Genomic DNA, 25,400 nt, shown 5'->3' on the forward strand with positions numbered 1-25,400 from the left:
TGCGATGACGGTGCTGATATCACACTCGGGCTTGTTTTGGAGGAAGTGAGGAGCAAGCGGCTCCCGACAAAAAAGAAAAAGAAAGAGAAAGGAGAAATAAGAGTCATTTTAACGGCGATCGCCTAGAACGGTCACAGAAGACGGCATCGGTATCCCAGTTTCAGATTAATCAGCCAGACCCAAAGCAATCTGCTTCCCATCGGCTGTCAGACGAGCGAAAACAACTCAAATAACAAACAATAGTGACTTAGCGAGGAGTTAGCGGTTAGCTTAAATACGAGCTAGCGTGAAGCGACTCACTCTTCTGATTCTCTGATAAGGTAAGTTACACTGTCAAACGACAGTATCGTATAAAGCAGCACATTAGCGGGTCAAGCGCATTTCTAAGGAAAGTGTTGTCCAAAAGCTGCCTTTTCTGGCCAATAGCGGTAGGTTAGCTATTTGCTAACACCAGATTCCACTGCAAGCTAACCGCGCTAGCTGTGCTATGCTATGCTGACAAACTGAGCGTCAGCATTGGCAGGGTTGTATTAGCTGGTTTACAATAGCGAGGTTAGTCTACGCTTTTATGTGATTTTTGGGGTGTTTCTAGGATTTTGTGACAACCAAAGAAGGTCATCTGCAGTGAAATAGCATGTCGATTCTGGCTAAGCTAAGCTAACGTTAGCTGGTGTCAAAGTCCGACCTTAGCCAGCATTCGCTCTGCAAAAACACTGACAACACAGACAGTGATGATTAAAGAGATGAGTAGCGTTAGATAAATAAATGGAGGGACAAATATGGAAATAAAAAGATTACACGGTGTTTTTACGTTATTAGTTTCTGGAGGTTATCTAAGATACGAGGCTGAAGTCGGCTTCCTATTCGCCAGCTTCTAGCGTTAGTTCGAATTTTCCCGTTCCACCTTAAATGGTGCGGCAGTTACATTCTGGCGGCTCAGGCGCTAGAATGTAACTGCTGGACCATTTAAGGTGGAACGGGAAAATTCGAAAAAGAACAGATTTCAGCTTTGTAGCTAAGGTGACGGAGCATATTGCCGACAGGATGTCAGTGCTAGCTAACCTAGCTAACTTCTCTAACTTCGTTTTCTGAGGTTTGGTCACCGTAAACCACACATTTAGATTACGCCTGTGTTTTTGTAGAAACGTTTAAGGCATTTCCATTAATATGTTCGTGTTTCGTTACGCTAAAATAGTGATATTCCACTGTTTTAATATGTGACATAGCGTTAATAATAGCTTAATTCTCGGTGAGCTGTCAGTCTTTACAGGGCGTTTTAAATTGTGCATGATGTTGCCCAAATCATAAGGTAGTTAGGTTATGTGGGTAATGTAGTTGTTTAATAGATATACGATTGCTTAGTTAGTTTGCAGCTCACTGCTCTTCTCTCAGCTGTTAATTTTATAATATTTTATCACCTCTCAAACTGCATAAACCATACCAGATGATGACATCACAACTATACATGCACTTGCATCTAATATAGTTATGTTTGTCATTTAATGATGATTTTTTGTCCCATAATCAGTACCAGCTACAAGCCCCTGCACAGTATCTTAACTTCCATGTGTGAGGAATTTCCATAACAGTCCACACCCTGTGCCAATAAATAAAGTAACCACATAAGACGTGCTGGTAGCAACACTAAACACTTATTGGAGTAAAAATTCAAAAAATGTTTTTTCTTCAGTAAAAAAAGGATTCTAGCTTGCTTCTACATAGAGGACTCTTATTCACGTTTGGAGAAAGGGCTTTGCAGTTTGCACCATGTGATCCGACTTTTCCTAGTGTCATGGGTTCCAGATTAAATATGGAGTTCACCATTGCAGTGAATTGCAGACATTGCAATGTGATGAACGTTAACCACGAATAAGCATGTATGGGACTGTAACCCCTACACGGACATGCTTTGTATTTGCAATGTTAGAAATATAGACTAGACATAGAATATAGAATATAGCTTTAGACTAGGATTGTGTAATAAGTCATGCCTGCTCATAAAGCTTAGTGCTTTATGTCCGATGTGGACAACGCTGGTTATTTTGCGTGGGTCATGAACTATGCAGTTCTACTTGGATACTGCATATTTTAGAAAGTTAACAAGACTTAAATGGATCAGTAAAGTTTGACTGCATTGACTATTGCTTATGGCAGATCATAGTTCACTGAAAGAGCAGCATTACTGTAGGCCTTTGTGACCATAATGCACACCTATATAATGGCCAGTACTTTGGCTTGCTCATTGCCCTGCTCTATGTATGTATGTATGCATGCATATGTCTTGATAGAATGCATCCTGTGACTGAATTGTGAATTTATGTAGTTGATCCGGCTGGCTAAAGTAACGCCAGCACCTTTCAGGCTCACCGATTGACCTCCCACTGGAGATTTTTAGGGAATTCCTTTTGTTTCAGTGGAGGATGCTTCAAATGATGTGGCTGTTGACAGCAGTGGTGTAACAATGCTCTTATTTTTAGATGTCATATGATTTTTGATTCTGAGGTTATAAGATGTTTGTTGTATTTTTGGATTTTTGCACAATTTTTTTCCCAGTTTAGCTGTAAGGGAGGGAGGGAGGACCGTCTTACCAACCCAGAGAGAGCAAGGACAGTGTTGATCTATTTGGACTCCCGCCAATGGTTGGCAGTGTCATCAATTGGGATTGAATGATTATTTTGATGCCTTATGTGTTAAAACTGCCATGTTCTACAGCTGTCTATATACCACACAGATTGTTTTGAGTTTTTGAACATTCTTTTTCTATTGCTGTCGTGCTGACCTCTAACAAAATTAGCCTGAAATGTCATAACCCTTAGAATTTATGTAATTATGTTATTTTATTAAGTGGTTTCAGGAAAAAGTCCAGACATTTGAAGGCAGGGGCAGGCATAGTATAAAGACCATCGTTTTTAATGAAGGTACGCACACTGGCACTGACGATTCCGAGTACTGTTCAGTTTCTACTACTACATTGAATTAAAGCCATATCAAAACCATCAGAAAGCCACTGTAGATGATGTGTGGCCAGAAAGGCAGTCATTCTTTTAGAACTGACAAATGCTATCAGACTAGTTGCCTCAGGTAGCGTCAGTAGCCTAGTCTAATTTTTTTTGCGTCATGTGTTTTGACAAGCTGATGCTAAGCGTGATCTATTGAAAGATCATTTAATTACATGTAGACGAGACAAGTGTGAAGATGGACTTAGACATGACGTTTATTGGCGCTCATCCTGCAGCGCCTTCTATGTAGTACAGCAGCTCTCTGCTACGTGAGTGTGTGGTGGCCTTAAGCGCCGCCCTGTCTGCCCACTTTACTCTAATGGGATGCGCCCAGGCGCCTTGTTTTGATCACTGACAGTGGTTTCCGTGAAAGATGGCAAATAAGAAAGTGAAGGTTTTGTACAGTTTTTAATTTCAATACACTGTTTTGTGATTTTCCGATACTCTACTGAAGTCGGTCCACCTTTAGTGGACAGCATTTGTGGAAGGTGTGCCAGTGCTATGGTTGTAGCTCACTGCACTCTGAAGAGCTGCCCTTGAGAAGGCAGCAGGATGAAGCCTAAACTCATTCTTGGCTGCTCTTTCTTGTTTACATCTATACCTTACCAGAATCAATGGATTGCACTTGTTACAGCCTGAGCATTTTTTTTGGTAAGGCAGAATGCACACGCGTTCTTCCTCTCTTTTATGTATGCAGTCATCCCTTTTAGCATTGATGTACTTTCAGTCAATAGGCATTTAAATGGCATTTCTCCACCACTGTGAGCATTTCCTCCACATTAGCAAACAATATACATTGTGATTTGCCCATTGCACTGTGAAATACACATCAGGGCCTTTCTTTCGTAGTTGGGGAAGTAGGCTGTTGAGGTGTAAAATACAAAAGATCTAAAGGTGGCTGTTCAACTGCAGCGATTTTGGAATGTGCAAATCAATAATAATAATAATAATAATAATAATAATAATAATAATAATAAGTGTTGTAAGTGTGCATTCATTTGTGGCCAAAGTACATTTCTTGGGCTGCTTTCATATGTAAATATAAGCTCAGTTTGGTGTTTTTATTGTCTACATTTCACTAATGTGTAAATAATTTCTCCAGACAAATTTGTGCATTCACTGTGTTTTTATTTATTATAGTCAACCAAAGCAATCAAATCAATTCAAATAAAATCGTCAACATAAATCTTGAGATTTATAGTTGTATGGAATTTAAATCATGTTATAAAGAATATAATGTAGAAATGCTGTATGTAGGTCTGAGATTTTCTGTTCTGTGAGATTTTTTTTCAGGGATTCTTGGTTGTTATGTTGGGCGTGTAGCTTTTTTTTTTTCGAGTAGAGGCGCATCTTACAAGTGGGTAACAGCAGCACTGCAGTTGTTTGATATTCATGCCAATTTGGGGATGGAGTGCAGGGATGCTGGGGGAGTGCTTTTGGTGAATCTGCATATGATTTTTAAGGGAAATGTAGGTCAGCTGAACGAAAAGTGTGTTCGAGGGTGATGTTTTAAGATTCTTAGGCTGTTGCAGGTCTTATTACAAAATTCAGTTAAATATGGCATTCTTGGCAGCGGTATTATTTCAGAAGTAGGGCATTAGTTAAGTAATCCTCCTGACAGACCTGAAGAAAAGGATTTTAGTTCTTGGCTGCAGATTTTATCACTAGTCACAGTGCTGGCATGCCTGAACTCACCCAGACCTCAAAGTTGCCATGTATCAGGCCTTAATTCATAGTTGAGAGCCTGTGGGACAGGACAGGACAGGAACAGGTCGAGTCCGAGACCGATCGCGCAATCCACTCCACAAAGGGGTTACAGTGTAAATGCACCTCACTGATTGTCATGCTGAAGTTGGTGTTACATAATATGAAAATGAAAGCGTGGAGAGCTTGTCTAATGGATCTCAGCGCTCTTATGTAGCCTGATTGTGGGGGTTCATTTTGGCATATTGAACCAAATTAAGTACCAATCCACCTTAGCCATGCATATTTTACTCTTAATATTCTTAAAATTGTAGCAGAAGATCATGGCACATTTGATGAATGTGTTTGAACACTCTAATGGTGAATAATCCTAACTTTATAACACTTTCACAAAGCTATATAGGACTTTTACTGTTGATTTTTATACGTAATCGGGTAACCAGTTACATTATATGGCCTGAAGTGTGTAGATACCCCTCCTGTTTATTGAGTTCAGGTGTTTCACCCACACCCTTTGCGAACAGGTGTACAGAATCAAGAACAAAGCCATGCAATCTCCACAAACAAAGACTGGCAGTAAAATGGGTTGTACTGAAGAGTTTGCACCACTGGAGTGGTAAAGTATGGCGACACTGGACTCTGGAGCAGTGGAAACATCTTATTTGCAGTGATGAATTGCACTTCACAGTTTGCCAGTCTGATGGTTGAACCCAGGTTTTGTGTATTCCTGGAAAACGCTACCTACTGGAACGCATAGTGCCAACAGTAAAGTTTGGTGGAGGAGGGATAATGATCTGGGGCTGTTTTTCAGGGTTTTGGGCTCAACTTCTTAGTTCCAGTGGAAACTAGTGTTAATGCTATGGGAGGCAAAGATATTTAATGCTTCCAACTTTATGGCGGCAGTTTAGGGGTAGGGCAGTGGGCAAGTTCGTGTTAATGCTTATGTTTTAGAATGTCCAGGAAGCTCATATGAGGTATTTTGGCAAGCCATGAATAGTCTTTCAAAGATTCTAGAATAACTGCTGATTCGTTAGCCACGTTTACATGCAGCCTGATAGTTCGTAATAATCAGACTAAAATAGCTCAATCGGAATAGAACACATCCATGTATACACCTCAGTCGGAATAGACTAGTCTGATTGAGGCCATTTGGAATACAAATTCTATCCGATTGAACGAGGTGGGTAATCCTGTAAATAATCTGTTAAATAGAAGAATAATATCCGTGTAAACGTCTGTATCCAAATACATTCCCTATCGGAAAGTTTAAGTACGTTCTGATCATGTGCGTCACGTCACAGTGAAAGTTTATAACATTCAACATGGCGGAGTAGAAACTGGTCTGCAGAGGAGACGAAGTTTATGCTCTGATCTTTAAAAGACGGCGGTGGGACGGACGTCCAGCTTATGTGTCTCAGAACGCGACGTCTTCCTCTCGGCCTTCTGACAACATTTTAAAGTAATTAAAAACACAAGCGCTGCTCACTGCTGCTCGTTTCACTCTGACTGGACTCACGTGATGCTTGTTGTTATGGCAACATCTACACTAAGTGGTTCTCTACGCATGCGTGCACTTTTGGATCTGATTACTTGTAGTGAGCATGTAAACAGAGATCGTTTAATCGAGTAATCGGGACAGCCCTAAAACTAGGTTCTTATTAGTCAGGTATGTGGTATGTGTATCGGGCTGAGCCTAAGATAAACAAGCTAAACTAGTTCCACTCCTGTGGCTACTGGTGTGCAAATAACAGCCCTGTGCTGGTGGAGCATGCATGTCAGGATTTCATCTTGAACAAACTCCTCGTGGCTATTATTTACCTCACGGCCTTTTCTCAGAAACTTGCCTTGTTTTGAGTCTCCTTGTGTCCAGCATCTGCAGCCAGCCTAGGGCTATTGTTCTTTTGTTGTCTTGGGTCTCTGATTTCGATTGGCTACCATTCCTTGGCCCTAACTTCATATCATGTGAACATACAGCTCCAGGCCATGCAGTGCAACATGCATCCAACTTCATTTCCCAGAAACATTTATGTAATCAGAACAAGGTGCTCTAGATTTTGAAAGAATAACTTACCAGGGCACATTCAAAGCACCTGTAAGGATAGTTTCAGAGCTGAGTTATGTATAAATTGGCAAATCAGTGTGTTCACTTTGAACGATTAAGTAGATTCTGGAAAAAAAAAATCTTACAGACCATGTCAGAAATAATCAGGGCAAAGGGCAGAAATGCCCTCATGTTAAGGGGTAAACAGTACAGGTATGTGTACAGGCACAAGTGCCCCAACATAATGTCATAAACATAAAAAATATCTACATTTAAAAAGTATGTAGCTGATGTTATTCTTAAGCTGAAATGTTTTATGTTTCCATATATAAGATATCCCTGAATTTCAGTCAGATCAAACATGATTTACCCTCACCACACTGTTGTTGGAGTCAGCCGTTAGTACACTGGGGTCTTTTTTCATGCTGTCATTCTGCTGAAGTCTTCCTGGAATGGGATCATGCCTTGTTGTGCAATATGTTTTTCTGTTTAGAGCAATATGTTTTCGTCACTGAGCTGATGGCATTCCCCATATGGGGCGCGTGTTGTGCCAGAGAGTCCGATATGTCTGAAGCATTTCTCAGCGCTCCCAAAGGGAGTATGTCCTTGTCACAGCGTTGTCGGCATTGCAGGACACGCTGTGCCCCATTAGGTTGTGTTCATAGCTCCATTTATTTGCTCAAGTATTTAGGAACAGCACTCTCTTCCCTTCCAGTTGGCCTGGCACTTGAGATGGCACTTTATTTTCCAATACCGGTACCTAAACATTAAGTATCGTCTGATACAGATGGTGATTAAGTAGTGCTGGGTGGTGTTGATGAAATTTATTATCTAGTGTTTTATAATAGCATGTTATCACTGTTGGAACAAAACCTTGTATCTCCATTTTTTTTGTCCTCTTTTTAGTAATGTTTTAACTATTATTTAAAAACTGAAACACCATGTGTTTCATGATGAACAAACTTGTAGAAATGATTCAAAATCACTTAAATATGTGATTTATTAAAAATTAAATAACATTAAAAATGATTTTTTTTTTTCCTTCTTTATTAGTTTTTTGTTGATACGTTTCTGTTCTGATGTTTAAAGAGAACAAAATTAAATACACTACAACAAAACTAAAGTGTGTGGAAATGCAGACATTTTTATATTATTGAATAGAATATCATTGCTATAATTCTTGTTAACTATCAATACTGGTAAAATTTAAAATCAATATTGTAGTGTCCCACCTATACTGGTATTAAGAATATATTTTGCGATCCGGTATTTTTTTTCTTTTGAAAACTAATAAGCTTTTTCGTTTGAGCATTTCACTTAAAGCAGCCCTGTGTAGGATTTGGGGATTTGGAGACCTCTCTGGTAGAAATATGTAATTGCAGGCCACATGCAGAAGAACACTTTGTAACGTCGGTGGTGCTTCAGACCCCCACAAGTAGATGAATCTGAATTTAGCGAGTGCGTTGAAGGATTATTCGAAGAGAACTCTTGTCAAAACTTGGTGAAGGATGTGTCTTCTGTGGATGTGAGTGAATTTAACTACTACTGTCATCATGTCTTCATCAGTATAAGTCTGATTTTGCATTTGAGACCTAAACATCGATTCGGACTTCCTTGTTGAACCCGCACATATCACGTTAATACATACCTCTGACTTTTAAATGGTTATTTCGGGCTTTACAAGGCGACTAGCAGCAGCACCAGTACACCATTTCAGTGTGTTTTGTGTGTGTGAGGTAATGGCCTCCAACACGTTCTTTACTGAATATATAGCTGCTCCCTGTTCTTATGCTAATGTTAGGTTGTGTGGTCACTATTATCACGTCACCTACTTTCTATTTTGAAAGTTTCTTTAAATAACTATATAATTCAATATATGTCTGCAGTGAATCTAGAACTATATACGAAGAACTCGTCAGAATGTTTGAATATTCAAATAGTCATGAAAGTTTAAATAATCTAATAGTAAATATACAAATCAGCTTGTCTACAACATTACACGTTTTCATAAGAACTGTGAGAGCTCTATACTCTACCAGAGGACAGCGTAGAGCCTGCGTCTTATGTTTTGGTCAGATATTCTTATCTGTTTAGTCCAAACAAGGAAGCGTAGAAAGACTACTACATCCAGCTAAAAGCTACCATACATTGGCTGAGAAGCTCCACATCAACAAAGGGTCTCTGGTGCTTGGCAGCAGATACTACAAAGCACAGCTGAAGCATATAGTAAGCATCGCAGAAATCACAGATAAACCAGAAGCTCAAGCTTATGTTACTCTCTACTTGTATAGATTTAATAGCATGGCAAGTTTTCAACATCGTTTAGTGAACTTCAGGTTTGATATCAGCTAAATAACGTCACAAACCTGCTGTTTTCTGGCTGAAAGGTATGTATCTGTTTATCTTTAGGACTTTAGATTGACCTTTCTTGGTGTAGATGTCAAGCCTCGTGCCACCTACTGTGGGCTTGTGGTCTGGGTTTATCACAGCGCAGTAATAGTCAGATGCTGAGTGGCGTCAGTGTCACTGATCGCTGTCTCCTGACATGTGGGTGTGCAGCAGCTTGAGGCCAAGATTCCTTTGTTTTTTTGAACTATTCCTTTTTTTGAAATTTGAATATTAAATTAGACTGAAATGGCCATCCCTATTTAGGACCACGTATTCTTAATTTTGCTTGGTCCAAGTTATCTTTTTTATGTTGATGAGATATTATGATATGTTTGATACGCCATGTATTATACGATATACAAATGTATAATAAGTTTGTAGCATAATGAGATGATAGACTGTAACATAATGAGGCTCACAAATAGAACCTGAACCGCAAAAAACGTTTGAACCATCACTTTTTTTTTTCATTAATAAATATAATGTACTTGACACTTTTCAGCAGGCGAGAGTTTCATATGTGATTGACAGACTGATATTGAGGAAACGCGTGCATTTACAGAAGTGACTTTTATCCTGTTGCCTTCATTTTAATAGGAAGTGGGTCTGTACGTTTGACAGAGAGGGAGTGAGCGCGCGAGCAGCTGAGAGAGCATGCACCGGCACTCCTCGTGACTTTTGAGGGGGTAATGGAGAGCAAGAACACATGACCGGTTTGAGATTTAGAGCAGGAACATGAGTGGTTCCTACACAATGGGTTTCTATTTAATGACTGTCAGAGCTGCGTCATAGTAGCAGTAGTAGTAGTAGTAGTTTTATGGCAGATACCATTAGATATTTTTATAGTAAAAAATTCATCAAAACTAATGCTAGCAAGTTCCAAAGCAGTGCCACGGGTACTCTAGAACAAGCTCCACGTTTACTGACGGAGAACATGGTAAGCATGCATGTTGTGCACCTTGCGTTTGGTCTTGTGTTGTTTCTTTAGGGCTTCAAAAAAATTCACTCTGCTTGTTAGTAATTGAGCCTCAAGCTTCGACTTTTGCTTTGTAGGTTAAGCTGGCTTCATTTGGTTTCCAGTGAAAGGGTGATGTAATATGGTGTTTTTGTTCGGCTAAGGTGTTTACCCGTCTTCACCTGCTCCTCAGCTGCAAAGCCAACAGTTTCTAGACCAAGGTAAAAAGGCTCAGACCGATCTGATTTATCCACGCTCCACCCACAAAAGCATTCTTTCATAGCTGCTGTCGCAACGTTGGACAAGCTTTACAGTAGGAATGTACGCTGATATTGCAATTGCATCCATATTAGCAGATAATTTCTTAAGCTAAAATTACTGATGTTGATTAGATGTTTAGATTTGACTGATAATTCAGCCGGTATTTGATGGTGTAGTTATTGTACTCCAGAAGAACAGAATGTTTAGATGATCTTGGGCTGCTGTGCTGCAGTTTGGTCTCTTTACAGCATTTGTAACCCTCTACAGGAAAATGGTATAATTCTCTTTAATGCTCATCCAGTTAGATGTAGTCCCAATTTTTACTTTTCATGAATGCATAGGTGTCAGCATTGGCATATCCATACATAAAAAAATATAAGATATTGGCGTCAGCCAAGAACTCTCATATTTGTTTTACAGATTGTTCGCAAAAATCCCTAAAAACTTTTTTGTCAAAATTTGTAAATTGTTCACATTGAACCTTTACAATGCTAAGTTGCTGCATAATTTAAAATCTGTTTAACATGTGACGTTATCGAGCTGGGTTGTGTTGTTGTAGCTAATTGAAACTCGTGCTGTGTTCACATTACCATGCTGAAGTGGCATAAATCAGATTTTTTGCCTTAACGTGATACAGATCTGATGTTTTCAGAGCTGTGTGGACACGCAAATCTGATCTTTTCAGATCTGATCTGAGCCGCTTTGGCTACGTTCACATTACAAGCTTCATTGCTCTAATCCAACTTTTTGCTCCAATTTTTTGCTCAAATCTGATTTCTCTGACACGATGGTTCATACTCGTTTAGGTAAGTCATTCAAATCTGTAATTAATGTGAACGAACCGGGGTCCTGAAATGACCCGCACGAGCACATCCTACTCAGTAACGTCACGTGAATGAATCACATTCGTTCATCATCAGCAAGCAAACAGACTAACGAGCAGAACGAGCTTCGCTGTGAAGATCATTAACTCTGATCAGCTCTCAGCTTCATTATTAGAGCGAGACGAAGGAGAAAAAGTGAGATGTGTTGCTTTTCCACCGTTTACAGGCTTTAACTTCTGTTCGGCGCTGTTGCCATGGTAATGCTGAAAGTGGCTCCGGTCGGATTTGAAAAGATCAGATTTGCGTGTCCACACAGCCCTGAAAACATCAGATCTGAGTCACATTAGGGATCGGATTTGTGGCACTTCAACCTGGTAATGTGAACGTAGCCTTTCATATGTGGTTCTAGATCAGTGACACATGACGTTACATGGCTTTATTAATTAGGATGTGCTCATTCAGGGTGTCTTAGGATGCAGGTGTGTTCACATTAATGATTGATTTGAGTCACTTACCAACACGAATCTGGATTGGATTGGATCTGAACAAAAATCAGAATTGAGCAATGAGGCTTGTAGTGTAAACGTGGTCTTAGTCTCGCATGGTCAGACATGATCCAGTAATGAGGACGTGTGGGGACTACCATGAGTAATTTTGAGAAAAATGTGAGTGGGAACAAACCGAGTAGGAAATTTTTAAAACAATCCAACGCCACATGAAAGGGGCAGCTCAAAGTAGGGGGCGATGGCGTGCTCATCAACATTGTCTGATGAACAACTGCCCTGTTGTTAGCCTGTGGATGTAATGTAAGTCATCATTGCTGACAAGCCCCCCAAAAACTCCAATAAAGCACGTAGATGTGTTGTGTGTGCGGAGAACACTGTAAAAATAAACTGTTATCTTTGTATTCTAGACGTTAAAAGAGTGCGGATTAGAGAAATTTGGGGGAGAGTTTTAGAGAGCATGTACTCTTGTTAGCGGCACATTTCGCCACAGTTTAGCACAAAAATTTAACAGGTTGTCCCCTGATATCTTTCACATGTATACAAAATATATATTTTCAGAAAACACACAAATCAAACCGTTGTGAAGTTAGTTAGATAGTTTTTCATTAGCATGAGTACATTTTTTGTCAGCATTCTGTAAAGCTTGTCCAATCTCACAACAGTAAGTATGTTTTTGGTGGCCGGGGCTTGGATAGGTCAGTTAACTCTGTAGCTTGTGGTTGCCAAAGGACAGTAGTGTCAATGTAGGCTAGTTATTGTACATAAACAACTAGAATAGGACAGCTAACAACTTGTCTCGGATTGTGTTCACTAGAAGCAAAGCCGTTTTGCACATCATATTCATTCCTACAGCTAACATAGTGTTATATGTTTTAGTTGATCCTTTATTGTGATGTCTGTGTGTCTCTTTGTGTGATTAAAAAGCTTTATTTGTGAACATGTTGCTCTTGTGTGACCTGTGACATAATGGTCATGTGCTCATACTGTGACCTTTCCTGTTTCCTTAGCTGTGACACAATGACATCGAGGAAGAAAGTTCTACTGAAAGTGATCATCCTCGGAGACTCAGGGTGGGTATCTAACTCAAAGGATTTGACACAAGACACTAAAGCAGAGACCCCTAGTCGGCCATAACAATTCCATCGATTTAGCTAAATTTTGAAATAATGAAATTTTTAGATGTAAACGTCATTCAGCATGGTTTGATATGAAATGGTTACTATAGAGAAACTTACAAACTGATTTATTGACAGTGGTGGTGATGGGAACCAGGGGTTGTGATATCTACAGTGCAAATAAATATAACTCAGTAGTGTAACCATTCAGGTTTCACTTGATTTTTTCCAAAAATGTTCTGTTTGTAGCCATTTATCCACAAAAAATGATCCATATGATCAGTAAGAGAGATTTTTTACATTGACTTGCACTGAAAATATAAGCACTACTAGCCATGTTAGTTATCTCAGTCATGCATTTGCCTGGCTAGTCATTGAGTTTGACCTAAATATATATATTTTGTTTTTGCAAACAGTTTTCACAACAATATTTGTCATCATTTTTTGATAAATGTCTAAATACTGTAATAAAACTTTACAATTTAAAAAATATATATAATTTACAGAAGAGTACCACCAGGGCCCACAGGTTGAAAACCACACTTTAATTAACCACAAATTTTGAAAAAATCAGTCGCATCCCTCTTTATCTTGACTAGAAGCAGGAAAACCACTAAACTGTGCAGTACTGGTCAACAGTTTATGCAGAAAGCCTTCAACTGTTGTCTGACTAATGAGCTCACCGCAATACGTTTGTGGTCTAAAGCGTTTTTTAAACACGTTCTCATCATTATGGTTTTGAAAACTGGTAAAGATGAAAGAAATCTTTCTTTAGTGTAGCTGGCTTGATCATAGCCATCTGCTGACATCAGAGATTCACTTTCTTCAGCTTATTGTGTTTGCATGTTTTGGATAAGATGATACCTCATTTGCTGAAGTTACCAGATTGATTAGTAGAAGTGGCGTGGGTAAAACCTCAAAGCTTTCTGAAGATAAACATTCAGAAAGCATCTCGGTTCAAAAGGAAATTTGTGGACGTGTCTCTTTTTACGAAGAACAAGAATCTGATCCTGGATCGTTTCATGTTCCGTTGACCGTTTATGTTCAGATTTTACACTGTACTCATGCAAACGTGTTATTTTTGGGTACCGTTTGAATGTGACTTCCTTTGTGCTTAATGTTATTTTTCAAAAAACTCTAAGGTTGTGGCATCTGTTGTTGTGGGTGAAGACGCACTGCTGAGCTTTCAGTTCCTCTTTACTATGTGGTTTGAGCTTGAAACGCTGTGCGTATGCATGTCTCCGCAGAGTGGGGAAGACTTCTCTGATGAACCAGTATGTGAACAAGAAGTTTAGCAATCAGTACAAAGCCACAATAGGAGCCGATTTCCTGACGAAAGAGGTGATGGTGGACGACCGGCTCGTCACAATGCAGGTACAAAGCAGTACACATTGCAGTCCTATGTCCTCAAGCAGACTTATACTAGTATTTGCAAGTAAATAATCCACACTGAGTGTAATTAGGTCCAAATCTAGGCCTAATCTTTGTAGAAAACAGAACAAACATCCCTTCATATTCTGATTCTGCAAGTCACTTCTATATAGCACAAAAAATATGCTGTAGTTTTGTATAGAATTACACCATCTAATGTGATTTTATAGCACATAGTGAGGAGCTGTGACAGAGACATTTACAGTTTTAAGACTTTAAGACTGCAAAAGTTTGTGTGTCAAACAAACTTTGTTGATTTAAGTGCACATCCTCTGCAGAGATCACACTTCTGCACATTTTCATACACAATCACTGTTTATTTGCTGAATTTAACATACTGCTTTTCTCTGTAAAGGGTATGTTGACGTCAACAAAATATTTATTTTGACCAGGATCATTCAAAAGTCTGCATATGACTATACATACCTGTTTCAGTCAGTTGTGTTGCCATATAGGCATATATATAACACTCAGCACTTATTGAGGCACTCAATATTCCGATCATAATCGTATTTCTGCAGTTATCTCATTATTTAAATGGTCATGTAAACAGCATACTGAGATTTCTTAGATTGGAGTAAGGTCTAGAAATCCGATAAAGAGAGCTGGATTTTAGCTCAGTAATCAGATTTCTCAGTGCATGTGAACTCTTACTCTGATTTCTTTCGGATTTCTCAGTCTGCACATGTGCAAAACAGAAATAAGCGAGGAGTGTCGCTGTGAGAGGCAGCAAAAGACTGGAGCGATGCTGAAACCAACTACATGCTTGACGAAATGAAGGATTTAGATATATTTTTTAACTTCTAGATGATGTGTGTTCATATATTCAGCGTGTGGTACGATTTTTTTTTTTGAGGGGGGGGGGTTTGTTTTCTTTTTAAAAGCAGCGGCATTAAGTTTGAGTGTTATGCTACGTTTATGTCACGTCTTCTTTTGTGAGTTTATTGGCTGGTTGCAAAGCAGAAATCTGATTACTGCCTGACTCATATAGACCTGGAGTTTCCCCGTTATCTGTTTACTCAAGTGCATGTAAACACGTTGATTGGATTACTGACAAAAAGTGATTTTCTGCGGTTATCGGTGCATGTAAACACACTCGTTGTTGTCGCAATGTTAAAAGTCTTGTCCAACATTAACTGATCTCTGTTCTATCTGGGCTCGATGGTTTTATTTATGCCTCGTTTTATCTGTCTTGTGATATTAGAATAGTCAGTCATGAGACTCTCTGCATTAACTGGGTTTTGCATGATGCCAAGGAGGGAGAAACCCCTGTAACAGCATCCAGTGGCTCACTGCTTTTACACAATGGAGAAACCTTGGCACCTTAATACATAACATAACTTATGTGTGCAGTCAAATGTGCATATTGAGTGTTTTTATAAGGAGTTCAAATTTGCCTCAGTCTCGTTTTAAAAGCAAAACTATATGTTCTCTAATTACCGATTTAGAGCTCATGAAGACATAAAACACATGCATGTGTCAAAATAGCATCAAAGCTTTCTCTTTTCCATGAACCAAAGAAGTTCTGCAGAAAGGAGATGACCGTTCATTCGGTCTCTGGTCCTTTTAGATGTCTTTGGTCCGTACTGCATTCATGCTTTTAAAGAAGTTCATTTTATAGCAAACCGAGTCCGACCTGCTCAGGGGGTCTCTGTCCACTTGTTTGATGCGTACCAGAGTACGAATGGCAGAGTTTTCACATTATAACGATCCACACTAACAGTGCAGTCGCACCAGGGTTCATTTTAATCAAACCTAACCCACCAAGTCTGAACATGTCCTTAATTGTATGTGTTTAGATATGAAAAAGCCGTTCATGAGACTTACAGTCAGGCATTATCAGAGCTGTCGTAAAAAGCACACTGGGTAAATGTAGAAGTTCAAGAAGGAAGAAACACACAAATAACAGTTGGAATTCATTCCTATTCAGCCTTCAGCAGTTTAGCTCCACTATACATGGTGAAGTTATGAGTGTTTCAGCCTGGCTTTCTTTTGGATGAGGCACAATGCAGTGCATCCAATCAGAACAGAGCTAGTTTACATACATCATTCTTGAAGGCACAGTAACAAAAAGGCAGTTTAATTCTAAGGGATAAACAGGGGTTAGAAAATTATCATGTAAAAAGGAATTCTTGTTTTTGGTACATAATAACCACACATACAGTCTGCAAAAGTCTGTTGATTGATTTAACACTTCCTCTACAGAGAACAAACTTGAATATGGCATTTTTCAGCAAGTTTTAGTAGCTTTAGTAACACAATTTCTAAGTATTTGCTGAGTTTTACATATTGGTTAAAAAAATAATAATTTTATATTAATTTTATGCTTCCAATATGTTATACTCAGCAAACTTTTTACTAAATAAGCACTAAAATTTGAAGTTTGTAAATTTATTTTCAATTTGAAGATAAACAAAACAAAACATTTGACCTGGGGCACCCAAACTTCAGCATAAGACTGTTATAAGTGAAAATAAGTGAAACTCAGGTGGTTGTTTTGTTTGTTTTTTTTTGTTTATTTTGGGGTTTTTTTGTTTGTTTTTTTGTTTTGTCTATTGGTGATTTTGAGCTTTTTTTGTATAGATAAGCCATCAACATGCAGGCATTTGGTCAGATAGATCTGTCAGTATTTGAATGTGGTCCAGAATGGAAGATCAACATGATAACTGTTCAGATTTCAGGCAAATGATGTGCGGTCAGAATGGTTTTAAGCTTGCGATGTGCTTTGATTTAACTCTGTATCCTTCTCACCTGTGCAGATTTGGGACACGGCGGGTCAGGAGCGTTTTCAGTCTCTGGGCGTGGCGTTCTATCGTGGCGCCGACTGCTGTGTGCTTGTCTTTGACGTGACAGCGCCCAACACCTTCAAGACGCTGGACAGCTGGAGGGACGAGTTCCTGATCCAGGCCAGCCCGCGTGACCCAGAAAACTTTCCCTTCGTGGTGCTTGGCAACAAAATCGACCTGGAGAATAGGCAGGTGGGTGCTGTGGGTGGGGAGTGTCGTAATGGGACTGGAACTGTATGACTCATTAACTTTGGGTTTGTGTGTTTAGATCTCTCTGAAAAAAGCTATCAGAACTTGAAAATAGCAAAATAATTTAGTCTCGTATACAGGAGAAATTTAGGAATAATGCAGTTGTTGAGATGTGAGGACTTTCAGAGTAGTTTGATGTAAAATTGCATTGTAGAGAAACTTACCAAGTAAGATTTTCTTTACTGTGGTGGTGCCGCGAACCAGGGCCAGCAACGCAAATACATTCATTTTGTTTACTATTCAAAATGACCAGTGAACTTGCACATATCTTCTGAGTTTTTATATGTTATGTTGATGGTAAAACAGTGGTAAAACATAAGTTTTCTTGAGGGACTATTTTGCCTTACAATGCCCTGCATCAGAGGTCAGCAAGCCAATTGTTAAACAGAGCCATTTTGTCCATTCAACAAAAATCAGACCACCTTGAGAGCCACAACATTTTATCAAGTTTTACCATCTTGACTGTAAATATGTCTCATTATGTGCTAAAGTACTAGTATAAGCTAAAAAAAATACTATAAACGAAAATGCAGACTTTCTTTGCTTTAAGCTTTAGCTCAGCTATAGCCACTTTTCTTGCATCTCCGGCAGGAAACTTATCTGCAAAAGTAGAACAGTTTCTTGTAAAATGTCTTCCCGTTCCACCTTAAATGGTGCCTGAGGCGGCAGAATGCAACTGCGGCACCATTTAAGGTGGAACGGGACAATTTGAACAAGAAACTGATTTCATCTTTGTGATATTTTAGTATTTGGCAGTTAATTGTTGCAGATTAAACGTATCAGGAAACCAGCTGAGTGCTTATAAATGCGAATAAGTCTGTCCATTCATCTCAAAATTATTGATTTATGCCGTTTCGTTACCTACTAGCTAGACAAGACTGTTGTCTGCGTTGCTATGTGACCAGCAGTATGTGCGCTAACCTTCAGGGTTAAAAGGTGAATGAGCAGATATATTCTACATTAACGCCAGTGTTTACAACCATTTATTGTTAAAATTGTGTCAGAATGATCAGCAGAGCTTTATTTTACTGCAACGGAGGATATTTTTTATTTATTTATTTATTTATTATCTAAAATCTAATTCTGCCCTACACGTACCTCTCCTTCATGAGCGGTTTAAAATGTCATGGCCATCGATACACAATCAGGCATCAGGCAGTATTCATTGCCATTTCATTTCAACCTTTTCTATGAGGTTTTAGAGGCATTAAACTCTTCAGACGTCTGGTTACTTTCACTGCCTCTATTAACAATTCTGAGTTGGTGAGTTTTTCTAGAACTGAGCATTTCATCACTAACCACTCTCTCAACTTAATTATGCAGAAGTCTCGAAAGAATACAGGGAATTCCCCTGTAAGTTCCAATAATATGCTGTGCTCTCAGGGTGGGATACTTTGTTTAGAATATACAATGCAAGTTGAACGGAAAGTTCAGCCAGAAACGTAATTTACACCATTATCATCATCTATCAGATGTTGTTCAGCCAAAACAAGTTTGGTAAATGACGTTTGATTCTTCAGTTTTGCCCTGGAGCTACAAAGCTAATGTAGCTTATACCCCAATGGAAGCTTATACTCCACCAGTTTGCATTGTGTAAATAGCAAACTTCAGAAAACACGTCTTGGCTGATCGACTCCATTTAGGTTAAGATACAAATTCAATTTTTTGCTAAATATCATTTTAAGTCAGCTTTGCATATTTGGTTTTACATAGCTAAATGATGCACTGTAGATGTAACTACTAGTGTTGAGTTGTTTCGAGGGTAAGATTAAGTCTCTTATTCCTCCTCGTCTCTCAGGTAACCACCAAGAGGGCACAAGCCTGGTGCCAGAGCAAGAACAACATCCCCTACTTTGAGACCAGCGCCAAAGAGGCCATCAACGTAGAACAGGCTTTCCAGACTATTGCACGCAACGCACTGAAACAGGTACATTACAAATGACACACACACACAACAAATTTGTGTTGGTGTGCACGTGTGTATGCAATCTACTGAACAGACCAGATGAGTATGCATCTATTAACAAATATTTAAGAAAATATGACATAAAAGGGGCAAAATTAAATAGAACATACAGAATACATTGTTGTGAAAAGAGCCTAAAAGAGATGAATGTGAATGTTTACATACGCAGTATTTTACAATGTGGTATGAACATTTGAACGGTGATGCATTATAGTACTGAGGTGCTGAACAGTACATGTGAATTAAAGGTTCAGACTAAAGTGTAACCGGTTCCTTTTGATAAGGAAGGTGTGAGAAATTCTTTCAGTAGGCATCACTTGTGATGGAAGAATTATGAAAATTCGTTCTTCCTCTTCCTGGAGTTACTTAATATAGCTTTACTTCACTTTACTTGCGCCCAAAAAAATAAATCTGATACAGCAAAGCATGTAGACTCGTTACTATAAGCATTTTAATGTTGAAACAAGTCTTTATAGTAGTTTTTGTTTGTTTCCTTCATATATTTTATTGATTTTGATTTATTGTATTGAGAAATACATTAGTAATTTTAACATTTTCTGAGTTACTTGGATAATGCCCTTAAAATTACACCCCAATGAATAAATCAGATATAGTGAAGCTGTATAATGAATACTCATTCATTATAATAAATGGTGGAATGGGAAAACAAGGATTTTTTGGGGGGGGTTTTGGGAGGGTTTCTTTGTATGGTTAGGTTAAGAATTTGTTCAGATTTATAGTAGTAATTACATGGCTTAGTTCTTGAAGTAGCATAGTTTAGTTGCTCTGTAGGAAATCGTCCCTGAAGTCCATAAATATTTGGATATTGACCAAGATATTATTTTATGCTGTCTACCACGGCATATTGGAGTTGAAATTACTAAATAATATGAGCTCGAAGACTTTCAGTAGTTTGAGAGGATTTCCATCCAAATTGCGTGAACGGTGAAGAAATTAATCATCGCACATTTTTAGGGGATTTCAAAGGTGATTAGGACAGTTGGCTGCTCAGAATGCCATGGAAAACCAATGTGGTGTAAAACAGTTTTTTTTCCTTGGTGAAGAAAAACCCCTTCACAGCGGTTGGCGAGAATGCGTAAAGAGGTACGTGTATCTGTGTCAAAGCCAACAGTTGAGGAAAAACTTGACCAGAGGAAATACAGAGGATTTACCACAACACGTACACCGCAATCACAGGAAGACCAGATTAGACTTTGTCAAAAGGCATCTAAAAAGGTCTGTACAGCTCTGGAACAACATCTTATAAACAGATGAGACAATGATCAACTTGGAATGATTGGAAGAAAAGATTACGGAGAAGGGAAGGAACTGCTTCAAAAGCACACCACCTCATCTGTCAAGCATGGTGGAGGTAGTGTTATGGTATGGGCATGTATGGCTGCCAGTGGAACTGGTTCTCTTGTATTTATTGGAGTATTGACAAAATCAGGAGGATGAATACTGAAATATACAGGGCTATATTATCTGCTCAGACCCAAACGAATGCTTCAGAGTCTAGATGGACAATGACTCAAAGCACACTGCGAAAGCAACCCAAGACTTTTTGACAGCAAAGAAGTGGAATGTTCTGCAGTGGCCACGTCAATCACCTGACCTCAGTCCAGTGAATGCATTTCACTTACTGAGGATTAAATGCCCCAACAGGCAGGAAATTAAGTAGCTGAAAGAAGCCCAGCATGTGGTGGTTTGTGTTCCAGACTTCAGAAAAGGATTTGCAACCAAGTATTAAAATGATAGTGTAATTTAGTTTGTCCAGTAACTTTGAGCACCTAAATATGGGGGGTTATGTATGAAAATGGTTGCAATTCCTACACTATTCACCCAATTTGGATGTAAATACCCTCTTTAAAGCTGAAAGTCTTCACTTTAAGCTCATATTTTGTATTTAATTATTCAATAATAGGTTTGGCTTTTCATTTTTCTCCAAAAAAGTTATTGATATCTGGTTTGCACTAGTAGATCTAAGGCCGTTCCTCTGATCTGGTGTCGTTTTCTCAGGAAACTGAAGTGGAGTTGTACAACGAGTTCCCAGAACCTATCAAGCTGGACCGGAACGAGAGAGCCAAGCCCTCTGCAGAAACCTGCAGCTGCTGAAGACCTCCAGGGGGCGCTACTGACCACCCTTACCCTCTCTGGCCTTGTTTCCTCCTCACCACCCTCTTTTTCCACAGTCCCTCTTTACGTATTCCTCCGTCGCTCTCTCTCTCTCTCTCTCACACACACGCTCTTATTCTCTCTCTCTCTCTCCCCCTCTCTCTTTTCCCCAATGTAATCACTGGCCTTCATAGAGCAAGCAGGCTTCCTCTCCTAGAATATCCCCTATACAAATTGCACTCACGACCATAGACACACGTATACACACCACGAAACGCGCGCACTCACACACTCAAAAGTGCTCAAAGAGGCTCTGTCTGAAGCCCAAAGAAATAATTTCAAACAAATTTTGGTACACAAGTGTTTCCAGGCCCTCGGTATTAGCTCTTTTAACCTTAATCTTGTCACAGAGTCCTAACACCTTTCACAGGATCCCTTAGAATCCCTTCAGTTCCTGTCGGACACATGCACACCCTCACACACTGTTAACCCTGAAACTCTCACAGCACTTGAAATGGTTTCTGAGACTTTTTATATGAACCCACCATGTAACTGGAATCTGTAAGATCGATGGGGCTGTGTAATATAATCGGTGTATTAAAAGCTCTGTGTTGGTATCAGAACTGTCTGCTCTTTCTCAAACTGGTTCGACGGGCGGCTCTACGCGCGACGCCGGATGGCGCCAACAAAGCAAAGCTGTTTATGTGCTTTGTTTGCTTTACTTTAGCGTAAAACCTTCTCGCAGTCGTGCTTGATCTGAGGCCCACACGTGTAAAGAAGTGTCAGAGTGAGGGAGGGAGGAAAACTGACTCTGGATCAGCAGTTTATCTCTTAAAAAGGGAATTCCACAGGTTTTTCAGAATTCGGTGTTTGGGATGTAAACAAAAGTCGTTCATGGTGGTTTGAGGAAATGGTGCATTGTAGACAAACCACTAATATCTTTACAGTGGTGGTGATGCGAATGAGGGGTCGCAAGATTTTATTTACTATCCAAAACCACCATTTGTAATGTTGAAAATGGTAAAATAGTGTTAAATCTGGAAAAAAATATTTCTTTTGGTGCTGTTTTGCCTCAAGAAATGCAAATATGCATGTACCACTCAATGTATTTTTAAGGCCAGAACCTTCTTAAATCTATCATAAAACAATGTCTCAGGCATCTGGTGGTGCATCGGTAATTATTTCATGTAATAAGGAATGTAATGAGGGAGATTTTAGAGGCATTAAACTCTTCAGACGTCTGGTTCCTATCACCACCACTGTGAACAAGTCTGAAACTTAGTCTCTGTAGGACAGGGCATTTCACATCAAACCACCCTGAATGGCTTTGTTTACATATTAACCAATTATGTAGATTTTGGTGGAATTCCCCTTCGATGGCTTTACTCTGAAGCATATGAGCCGCATCTACTTTGAACACTGCCCCCTAGTGCATGACCAAGTATACACCAACACCCAAATCCCTCACATGCACAGAGGGCTTCATGAGCCTGCATACAAGATGAGAAAGTCGAACCAAGCAACTAGGCAATCGTGTAGTCAGGGATGGGGGGTGCTCTGGTATCTTTTTGAGTAAGAAGTTCAGTCACTAAAGTCAGTGCAACAGTGACATTTAGTCTAATTCAGTAGTGTTTTCTTTCTTTTCCAAATCGTTGACCCTGTGGTCAGCAGGACTTTTTGCAATTACTGCGAATTTATCCGATTAGTGACGCAAGCCAACTTCCTGCCTGTTTGTTTTTTTTCCATATTTCGCTCCATCTCTGCTAGCGGCTCAGGATAGAGAAGAAGTAAGCTTGGTATCACTCGGATATTTTACTATCTGTTTATTCAATATTATTATTATTATTATTATTATTATTATTAATAATAATATTATCATTACTATTATTATGATTTTGTATTGTTATTATTAACTGACCTAAATAGGTGGACAAAAACAAATTCACACACACAAATAGGCAACAATGGGGAGAAGTGAAGCATTCATCATAATTAATGAAACATTTATTACAGCACAGCATATACATCGTTTGAAAATAAATGTATTTCAAAGTAATAATGAAAATAAAAAAAAACTTGTTGAATAAATCTTTTTTTTGTGCAGTGCCTTTTTTTCCCCCCCAAGAGAACAGACGTGGCGGAGGAATTGTATTTTATGCAGAGCAACGTTAAGAATTGCTAACAATTTAACAGCAGCAACAACTGAATAGTAATTAAATGCTAACAGGAACAACTGTTCAGGAATTCATGTTTATCATGGACTGTAAAAAAAAAATCTGTTAAATATCACAGCTAATGTTTTTGTGGTAAAGGCTTGACAAAATACCTGCACTATATGTTCCAGACTTAAAGGGGGACTCCACCAATTTTGCAAAATATCAGCATAACTCATCGTAACTGTTGAGACGTGAAGAAAGTGACATGTAATTGTGATGCATCCCAAACAGTGTGTGGACTATCTGCCCTATAATGCCCTGCATCTGCTTCTCCTTCCTGAATGTGTTTTTAAAAGTACTTTTTAGGCTAAAATTCTATCTAAAAACGAAATGTCTCTGGCGTCAGGCAGCTTATTCGTAACCATTTCGTTTGATAACTTTCTGTTCAGTGAATTAAATTCTTCAGACATCTGGGCCCTGTTTAGTGAACTGAACTCTTCAGTCTGGTTCCCATCACCGCTGTGAACAATTCGGATGGTTGGTTCACATCAAACCACTCAAAGACCTTTTTTAACCATTTAGTTAAGCAGACATTTTTTAAAAGTCAGTGGAATTTCCCCTTTAATCAAAGTTAACTGATGCTGGAGACTGAGTATGTACTTGTAGAGGTATAGTAGACATTGGGTCATTTCAATTAAAGCTACATCTGGACTGAAAAATTCTGAAATTATGAACCGCCCACTTTCTTAGCGCAGTATATCCAAGTAATAACAGATACTGCTTGAACAGCTAAGGCTACATATGTCTTAAGAACTGTAGAGGTTAAAACATTTTGTTTACCAAGATGTTAAGTGCTAAATCTTTACTTGGAGAGGGCAGAAACTCTTTTACACTGACCCAATTTAGCCATTTCTTTTAGAGGACAATGCTAAAGCAGAGGGGCTGGCTGCATATGCGATCCCAAGGATGTATGCATGAAGCTGGTCTCTTCTAAGGCAGTTAGAAGGACCTGGAAATAGAACAAAAAAATAGTTACAAACAAGGCCAAAGCCTACGCATCCATACATATACACAATCTGTGTTTAACGAATGTGTGGATTTTCAAGCTTTTTTCTGATGTATTATTATTAGAGTACCAGCTGATCACTTTTAGGAAGCAAAGCAGAAAATCCATCAGAGCACAGACTAAACTCTGACGCTAATAAATGGCCATCACAGCATGTTTAAAAGCACGTTTACCAAAAGACAGAAGCTGAACGGGAGCTTTAAGGTCTCGGCTTCTTGCTGGGACTGTTCCCCAGCAGCCACTGCTGCATCGGCCCAACAGGCTTAGACTTCAGTTTCTCTGGAGTTTTTCCTCCTTTAGCTTCGGTATCAGTATCAGGTTCTTTCCTCTTACTGGGTGAGCCAGTTTTCAGCCAGCTTATCATCATCTTACTGCTGGCTGTTGTCTGGGGAACCTAGGAAAAGCGGAATGAAGCGAAGTTGCAGTAAAAAAAAATTGAAAAAAATGAACAATAAATATTATTCAACACTGGCAAAAATAAACAGGAGGGAACATCAAGTAATTGATAAAAATGAATAAAATGTCATTATCGGCTGACGTGCAATTAGCTACTTATTATGCGGTTATTATACGCCGGTTTATGTTGTAGTTTGTAGTGGTGATGATACAGAAAAGCAGAAAAGTGTATCTGTGATGTAATTTATCACAATAACAAAAACATATCGTCATACTGCCCACTGCTCTACTACCGTCCATAAGTTTCAATCGCTCAATTAATATGAAATGAATTTGTTGAAGAAATTTGTATATAAAGATTCTGGCAAGTTGTCAAATAGTAGCATCATAACAGATTTCAGCTAATTAGTTCAGCTAATTAGGAACCTGTATTAAAAAAAGG

General features: G+C 39.0%; 2 protein-coding genes across 4 annotated transcripts in view; one reads left to right on the forward strand and one right to left on the reverse strand.

The window, feature by feature from the left end:
* Positions 1-23,428, forward strand: rab7a (RAB7a, member RAS oncogene family). 3 transcript variants are annotated; one of them, XM_036559018.1, is made up of 7 exons: positions 9,805-10,069; positions 10,186-10,308; positions 12,686-12,748; positions 14,041-14,167; positions 16,984-17,202; positions 19,058-19,186; positions 21,245-23,428. In XM_036559018.1, the coding sequence occupies exons 3-7, from the start codon at positions 12,696-12,698 to the stop codon at positions 21,338-21,340; spliced, it is 624 nt and encodes a 207-aa protein (XP_036414911.1). In that variant the 5' UTR covers positions 9,805-10,069; positions 10,186-10,308; positions 12,686-12,695; the 3' UTR covers positions 21,341-23,428. The 3 variants fall into 3 exon arrangements, with proteins under 3 accessions (XP_036414910.1, XP_036414911.1, XP_036414912.1); XM_036559017.1 differs by lacking the exons at positions 9,805-10,069; positions 10,186-10,308 and adding an exon at positions 1-320; XM_036559019.1 differs by lacking the exon at positions 10,186-10,308.
* The window catches only part of hmces (5-hydroxymethylcytosine binding, ES cell specific), an 8,478-nt gene continuing 6,506 nt past the window's right edge, over positions 23,429-25,400 (reverse strand). The window contains exons 7-8 of the mRNA XM_036559016.1: positions 24,736-24,956; positions 23,429-24,505 (exon numbers count right to left, since the gene is read on the reverse strand). Coding sequence (XP_036414909.1) covers positions 24,762-24,956 — 195 coding nt within the window. The 3' untranslated portion in view covers positions 23,429-24,505; positions 24,736-24,761. The remainder of the gene's footprint in view (positions 24,506-24,735; positions 24,957-25,400) is intronic.

The sequence above is a fragment of the Colossoma macropomum genome, unplaced genomic scaffold, assembly GCF_904425465.1.
Source record: "Colossoma macropomum unplaced genomic scaffold, Colossoma_macropomum, whole genome shotgun sequence".
NCBI classification, from domain to species: domain Eukaryota; kingdom Metazoa; phylum Chordata; class Actinopteri; order Characiformes; family Serrasalmidae; genus Colossoma; species Colossoma macropomum.

Excerpts from the sequence above, each read along its gene's own strand:
- rab7a (XM_036559017.1), top strand. The coding sequence starts at position 12,696 with ATGACATCGAGGAAGAAAGTTCTACTGAAAGTGATCATCCTCGGAGAC. Across the intron at positions 14,168-16,983 it reads ACCGGCTCGTCACAATGCAG|ATTTGGGACACGGCGGGTCA; the intron begins GTACAAAGCAGT and ends TCACCTGTGCAG. Across the intron at positions 19,187-21,244 it reads CACGCAACGCACTGAAACAG|GAAACTGAAGTGGAGTTGTA; the intron begins GTACATTACAAA and ends TCGTTTTCTCAG.